This window comes from Chenopodium album, chromosome 23 (assembly GCF_948465745.1).
Source record: "Chenopodium album chromosome 23, dcCheAlbu1.1, whole genome shotgun sequence".
NCBI lineage: Eukaryota > Viridiplantae > Streptophyta > Magnoliopsida > Caryophyllales > Amaranthaceae > Chenopodium > Chenopodium album.
The window spans coordinates 28,452,045-28,460,450 of record NC_137856.1 but is presented as its reverse complement, the minus strand read 5'-3'; the positions used below and the strand labels follow the sequence as shown (position 1 = coordinate 28,460,450).

Below are 8,406 nucleotides of genomic sequence, written 5' to 3'. Positions count from 1 at the left end.
ATTAATTGATGCATATTTGAAGCAAATAACATCTTTTTAAGAAGAAATCATCACAAATAATATCCACTACTCCATATAAATCTTAGACTTGCACTAATACAACAGATAAGAAAAATACAATAACAGAACAATAACAACAACAAAAACTAAGACATCAACAAGAACAATAACTAACAAAGATAGCAATATAAAGATTTTAAGGATTGGTTGCAAGCTAAGATACACTCAGTTTAGCCGAATCACTCACTAGTATGATTATTCCTTGACGTACTGGACTCCATACACCATGGCAATGTTTGGGTTCATATTGAGATTATCACCACAAATTGAATTTTGATTTGGACAACAACAATTATTACTATTATTTTCCAAGTTTAAGACCCTTAATCGATGCTTGACCAACTTGTTTGTATTCTCTAGCACCCCAATCACGTCGCCCAAATCACAAGGCGCAACTTGTTTGATTGTAGATTTTCCAGTCATTATATCGGTGATCAGATTTTCAATTTCAATCTCTCGATTCTTCTTTTGCATCCTTTCCAGCTTCTCTTCGGTCTTCTTAATAGTTTGTTTTAACAATGATTGTTGATCTAATTGCCTTTCACCCTGATCTATCTCATTCCTCTTGTTGTAATTCGAGATAATTCGTTTTACATCACCCTCAGATGGAGGCCACACCATCGGGATTTGGTCATCTTTCCCGTATATGATAGCACAAGCATCCACGCCACATAACACACTAATTTCATGAGTCTTTTTTAATAGCCCATGTGTTTGTTTCGAAAGTGTAGCTTTCCTTGAAGCGAAATTTTCAATAAATGCTACCTTCCCTTTTTTTCTAGCCATTTCTACAGTGGAGGAAAGCTAGGGTTTCCTTTCTACAGGAAGAAAAAGACAATACAATTGGTAGGTGAAATGATAAATTATTTTTTATTAGAATGGATGGATTAGCATTGAAGTTGTCTTATAGGACAGTATTGACTGCAAATCAATACGCAATTAAATTGAGATGGTATTGACAGCAAATCAATACACAATTACTGAGATAGTATTGACAGCAAATCAATACTGTGCACAGTTATTGAGATAGTGTTGATAGCAAATCATACGCAATTATTGAGATAGTAGTGACAGCAAATCAATACAAAATTGAATTGAGATAGATGTATTTGCTGCAAATTATTTTTGTTACCTAAATTAGGTTAATACTTTCGTTGTTTTCTTTTAAATGCAACAAACCTTCTTTACGCGAACATTGGTGAAAAGATTAAGCTATGTAAATTAACAAGTTGATCATAACTGTTATTAAAAACAATTAGTTCCCAATATTAGTGGTCTATAATAAATTAATATGAACCGAGTATATTTCGGAATTTGTATGACATTGGAACTATTTTAGTCTCCAAAATCACATAACTCCAAAACTCAAACTTTCAATTTCATGTAACAAAAAAAAAAACAACAAAAAAAAAAAAAAAAAAAAAAAAAAAAAAAAACAAAAACAAAAAAAAAAAACAAAAAACAAGAGAAGCATAAACAAAAGTAATATCGTATTATTTAATATAATAAGAAATATGAACTAGGATCGGAGAAATTTTAATTTTGCATAATCAAATAAATCGAACATTACAAAAAAAATCTGCACTTGAACTTCACTATCTTTTAATGCACTGATCCCTTAACAAAATTACTTGGTAAGGACATACCAATAGATGAAATAGATCATCCTTGGGGATGTAGACACCTAATTGTGTCTCCTTGGCCCAAACAAAATGATAGATGAATGACATTTTACTATCAATTAGTCTAGTTCCAAATCGGAATCAAGAGTTGCTTAAACTTTAGTCTTTAGTCTAGTCCATTTACCCTGATCCAATCTCTAATCCGAGTTTCTCTCTCCTCCGTTCTAAATCCAAACCCGCTTAAACTTACCTACAACACTTCCATCAAGCCAATTTCCCAAACCCAAACCTAACCCTAATCCAGAATAGCAATAACGCGTATTGGAATGGTAAAAAATCATAAATATCTATAGAATCTAATAAAACTAAAAAAAATAAACAGTTCTGAAAAAGTTAAATAGTGGCGCCACGACATGAAGTATCGTGACTCAAAGGAGATATGACTAGAGCTGTCAATTTGGGTATTAGGCTCGGGTTTGAGTTGGGTTAATGTGGGTCGAGTCAACTCATTTTGGGTTAGTTCAGGTTAATATCATTACCTTTACGGGTCGGATTTAGATCGGGTCATGCATCCTATTGGGTCAGGTTCGGTTGAGGTCTGGTCAATAACAGATCATGTTGAATTTGGGTCGGATTAGTAATAGGTCGGTTTAAATTCAAGTTTCAACTAGTTATAATGGGTTAGGAGCATTATCGGGTTTGGTTTGGGTTCGGTTTAGGTCAATAATTTGCGGGTTTTATTTAGATCAGGTCATCTATAGTTTAGGTCATGCCGGGTCAAGTTAAGTCATATCCTATTCATGTCACCATTTTCTCAGGTTCAAACACGTTTAGTCATAATCGGGTTTAGATTGATCAATTCTAACACATAAAAATAAGCAAATAGCTATAATTTGTCTAAGTAAGGAATACTCCCTCCGTCCCAAATTACTCGCAACGTTTTGACTTTTTGCACTATTCATACATCTTACTTTGTCCATCTTTTTTACCTATTATATGAAAGTCAATGTAATCACGTAAGATGTTGTTGGGTTTATTTCCATGTATAGTTTCTTAATATAAAATTTTTATAGAATTTATAAATATATAATAGTATATATCAACGGTCAAACATGTGCATCGACAAGCATGTCTAGTCAAAATGTTGCAAGTAAATTGGAAAAGGGGGAGTAATATGTACTGACTATTGAACTTCTTATAGTAACTCAATGGTACAAGCACATGATTAACACAAATTGTAATTTAATTCATATAATATTATCTTATATTCTTATTTGCATGACAAACATCATATTCTTAGTAGAAATAAATTAGAAAGGAGTACATCACTATATAACTATAAATGAATAAGGTGGTCATCGTAAAAAAATTTGAATTGATTTGAAATCGGGTTAGGTCAATAACATGTTAGGCTGAGTTTGAGATGGGTAAAAAAAACAGGTCGGATAGAATTAGGGTTGGTTAACCACAAGTCGAGTTAAATTGGGGTCGGATTAGTTAGTGATCGGGTTGAATTTGAGCCGAGTTAATAACAAGCTGGGTAAAATTCAGCTTTCAACAAGTTAAATTAGGTTTGGGTCAATCTCGGTTCATGTTAGCTTAGGTTCAGTTCAGGTCAATAATTTACGGGTTATATTCAAGTCGGGTCATCTCTAGGTTGGGTCATGTTCAGGTTCGAGTCTTAAATATTCAGGTTAACTCGAGCCTTAGGTTGGTTTCAGGTCTAGTCAGATTGGGTTCGGGTTACCATTTTCATATATATGTAAAACAAGGCATTTTCGTAATTGTAGACACCCAATTATGTCTCCCTAAAACCAAACCCAGTGATGAATATCTTTCGCGTCGAATGATAATCGAATGAAATGAAAGTGTGAAAATTCTAGTGTTGCAGTAGTTTATCAAAATCTTTTTTTCTGTTTTTGAAAACCTGCTCTATTTTATGAAAATAGTCAGTCTAGTTTGGTTTGGTCCAAGACAAGGGTCCGATAATGGTGTAGTTGGATGAGGCTCAAAAAGACCTTTCCAACGATATATTATAAGCCCAATTCCGATGAATAATGAGGAAGTTATGGCCAAAATACTAAACTGGCTTAAACCGGACTTTACCTACGACCCAATGATCATGTGGAGGGTCCAAAGGTTTAATCCTATTTCTAAACTAATTAGGATTGATTAGAAGCTTCTATAAGTTTCTACAAGATCTTAATTATCCTTTTTGAAAAGATAAGATAAAAGATTTTGAAATTGAATAAATTCCTCTTTTTCAAAGTCCTAATTCTATTCGGATTTAAAGATGTTCAAAGGCAGTCAGATATTATTTTCATGCCTTTTAATCTTTATCCAAATTTTATATGTTTGGATATATATTAAAATTATCTTTCCAATGATATTTTATAATATTAATTCCGAGCTATAACGAAAAAGATATGAAAGGAATACGAAACTCTATCCAAAACTGACACTGTTCCACTATTTCGGCCATATCTTTTTATATAAAAAAAGATTTTTATATTATTATAATTGGGATGGGAAGTAGACTTCAAGATCTTTCCAACGACATATTATATGACTTATTTGGACTTCTGGATCAAAATATATGATAAAAACAAAATCCGCAAAAAACTATCTTAGCACCGCCTGACGACAAGTTCGTCGCCTGGCGATGCATCTCGTCGCCTGGCGACGAGCTTGCCGTCTGGCGAAAAAATGAATTTTATTTTGTGTGAAATTCGATCTCTTTTCTATCGATTCCAGACTATTTTCTTATAGATAGGGTCCTTGACCTCCGTTTGCAATCATCAACAATAAACCAGAATTCTCTAATTCTTCTCTCTCTCTGAGCTAAAGCTCATTCTTTCTCCCTCTTTCTAGCCTAACCTTTTTGCAAATACAATTCCGCATACAGTATATCTAGAAACACCCAGCAAAGTTCGAAGTTGCCTTCGCCCTAGACGTGAAAGGTTGATACCTCCTGAGGGTTTGGTCCCAATTCTAGTCTAAACTTTTTAACTCTTTCTTTCAATTATTTAATTTAAAACTTTAATTTATTATTTCATTGAAGTTTACTAAAGCGTACATTTTGTTATTAGAAAGAGGTACAAGGCTTCAAAGTAAGTAATTAGCTTACTCCCTTTTATTTCATTGAAAAAAGCATGCTTAGATTGTTTTATTAATTCCTAGTATCATGTTAGGATGTTTTTATTACTTTCTAGAATCATGTTTAGATTGCTTTTTATTCTTTCTAATATCATGTTAGTACCACGTTAGGTTTAAAGCTTTGATCTTTAATGCTTAGTGACATGCTAGGATTTGTTATTAATCTTGTTAGTATCATGCCTAGAATCTTGCTATTAATATTATGCTTTAATGATGATATTGTTATGATGATTATTATAATTATGATTATGATCATCGTTATTATTATTATGTTGCTTGATATATTTGTTGTTATTGCTTGATCACGCCTTTTATGCAAGTTTAAAAGGAATTTGTACTTGAAATCACGCTTAATAAGATTATTAATAATTTTGTTCAGGCTAATATGATTTTAATTCAAGTGATCGGCAATAATAGTTTTATTTGTGCATTAATATTCAACCAACATAGATTAAACAGGTTTAGGGTTAACCTAATTAATGATTGCATGTTAGTCAGAAAGCGCACATGAATACGAGTAGAATAAAGTAGAGGCCTATTTTATAGGGCGAGTTCTTTCTCTTTTAGATTGGATTCGTACCCTCATCCCCGAACACCAGTTATGGTTCCATACATATTGGAGTTGACGATCTCATGGATCGTTAAGGGGTGTAACCTTCACCTCGTGAACGGTTTACAAGTTCCTAAAACTTGTTGGCGACTCTTTTGCTCTTGTTTCCTTCCCTTTGGACGCCACCATGCTTAAGTTTATGATCACAGTGGGGTTCGAATTTGGGATAGTGCATGAAATATTCCCTACAGTAATGTTTTGCCGTTTTGAAGCTCGATTTAGTGCCATAAAGGGCCAAATTACCCCTAAAACATTAATCAGATAATGACTGGCAAGTAAAAAAAAAAGTAACAACACGTAAATCGAGTCATTCTTGACATGCACACGAGACATTTGTGTGTGTTTTTTTTTGCTAATTTTGAGGCCAATTTGGATCCTAAAGGGATAAAATGGCCCCAAAACCTTAAACGAATAATATTTTACACGAAAATCGATACATTAGATGTACTAATAGTTAGAAGGCAAAAACTTAGGAGGGTATGAATGAGACAAGTCAATACCAGAATTGTACCAATTGTAACTTCCCTAAAGATTAAAGATTATGGAACGTTTACATAACGGATTAGTCACAACAGCTAATTAGTTCAAAGTACCGATGTACCGCTGGTAAATATAATTAGAGAAGGTGTACCATTGACAAAAGTCAAAACCAGGGATGTAACAATGATAATTCCATTGGAAAGAAAATTAATTTAAATTGGGTGTGCTCCAAAGGTTTTGTTATCATTATACTAGTGCATTGTATCCAAATATATCTTTACATTACACATTTAATACTCTGCTGGAATCATATCATATACCACATGATTATCTCATAATATATTCATAACAAGGTATCAAATCAACAATATAATCAAATTAATTGACAGTTTAGCAAAATAAAACTTGATCTCTTCCCCTCATTTTTGATAAACTTATTATTTTTAAATTATTAAATAAAAATTATTTAAATTGAAATTAAAATACTTTTTTGAACTTAAATAATTTTACGAAAATTAAATTATTAAAAATCAATTTTACATAACTTTACTTAACGTATGGGATTCGCAAAAATAATTAATTTTAATATAAATAATTTTAATTGTGCAAAAATAATTTCTACTCAATATACCTTTTAAATTTTACTCACAAAAATCCTTCAATTTAAATATTTAAAAAAAAACTCATAAAAATGCACAGAATCATTTATTAATTTACAATTGAAAAATCAAAACATACAATGAATAATAAATACTAAGATAGAAGATGCTTATATATTTCCATATTTTATAATTTAGATCAATAAAAGAGATCAATTTGAAGAACAATAAAGGTTATATCTTAAGTATAAAAGACAAGACATCAAATGAATTAAAAGTAACAGCTGCTACAATTCATTTTTCCATTAAAATTTTGTGCTTTAGAAATTTAAAAGACATGAATAATAAGAATACAATTTAGAAACAAGACTGCATTTAATATAATAAACAAACAAAATGTGTGAACTGTGGCTATACCTAACATAATAGCATTGTTCCATTATCAAGCATTATTAGGATTATGAAGGTGATTAATAACATTATTTACCCTCCTTGGTAACCCTAATTCGATATTCAATAGTCTTAATTTTATCCTCAATCACCCAAAGCAAGTCTCCTAAATCAGAAGAGTTGATCTCTTTAAGTGTTGATTTCCCATTCAAGATGTCACTCACCATTTTCCCAACCTCTATTTCACGATTCTTCTTTTTAAGCTTCAATAGCTTATCCTCTACTTTTTTTATACTTTCACTCAAGAAAGTTTCCTGATTGAATTTCCTTTGGGATTGATAGACCTCCGGTTTTCTCTTAAATTCTGAGATAATCCTTTTGACTTCAACCTCCGATGGAGGCCAGACTATTGGACCTTCACCATTTGGCCCGTAGATGATAGTGCAAGCATCGACACCACACAAAACACTTAGTTCCTCGGTCTTTTTTATTATGCCTTGCACTCTTTTTTTGTATGTTGCTCTTCTAGTAGAGGCGTTTTGTATGAATGCTAGATTCACTTTTTTTCTAGACATTTTTAAAATGAATGGAAAGCTTTGAAGGTAGGTGGAACCAATTGGGGTTTTGTATTGATAAATAGATAGAATGGATGATATAAGGTCTAAGGAGGGTGTATATATAGGGAAATGTTAATTTTCTTTCTCAAAAATATTAGGTAAACATGATATCTTTCTTAATTTATTTTGATTATGTATCTTATTAAGTGATATTGTAATCACATTTAATGATTCTGTAATTATATGAGATTGCATTGACAGCACATAATTAGGTAATTATTAGTGCAATTATTACTCTCTCCCTTTTATAATAATTAAAAAACTTTGACTATTATTATTTCTTTAACTATCAATTTGTTTAATTAGATATGTATAAGTAAAATAAAGGTTTTTTTTATATGTACACTGCAAAAAAGCACCAAATAGAGTCAAGGGGCTATTAAGTGTTAAACTTTGGTGTAGTCCCTCGCCTAGGGTTCCGTCGTCCTTGGTCTAGGGTTCTGGTTTCTTTTCCTTCGTGTTTTCATCATTATTATTGTGTTTTTCCTAAGCTTTCTGGAGTGTTGAATTCGGTGGTACTGATGGCTGATGATTTAATCAAAGACTGGGAGAAATTCCAATTGACTGATGCTGAGAACTCGGTAGTGGGGAATTCGCTAATTGAGGAGACTGTTGACGAATCGATGGCACATATGCAATTGGCACTTGTGGGCAAAATCCTTACTGTGAAAACTTACAATACGGAAGCTATGAAGAAAACCCAAACTGGAGTATGGAAATTGGAGAATAATATTGTAATCCGGACAATTGATACAAATTTGTTTATTTTCCAATTCATGAATAAGGAAGATAAGCAGAGGGTGACTGAAGGTATGCCATGGTATTTTGATAACAAACTGTTATTGCTGAAAGAATTGAAGGGGGAGGAACAA

At 32.1% G+C, this 8,406-nt stretch overlaps 1 protein-coding gene across 1 annotated transcript; it reads right to left on the bottom strand.

Moving 5' to 3' along the window:
* Positions 1-255: 255 nt before the first annotated feature.
* Positions 256-846, bottom strand: LOC145607276 (agamous-like MADS-box protein AGL80). Its single transcript, XM_081662988.1, has one exon. It carries the CDS (start codon positions 844-846, stop codon positions 256-258), a length of 591 nt encoding a protein of 196 aa, XP_081519114.1.
* Positions 847-8,406: the final 7,560 nt, after the last annotated feature.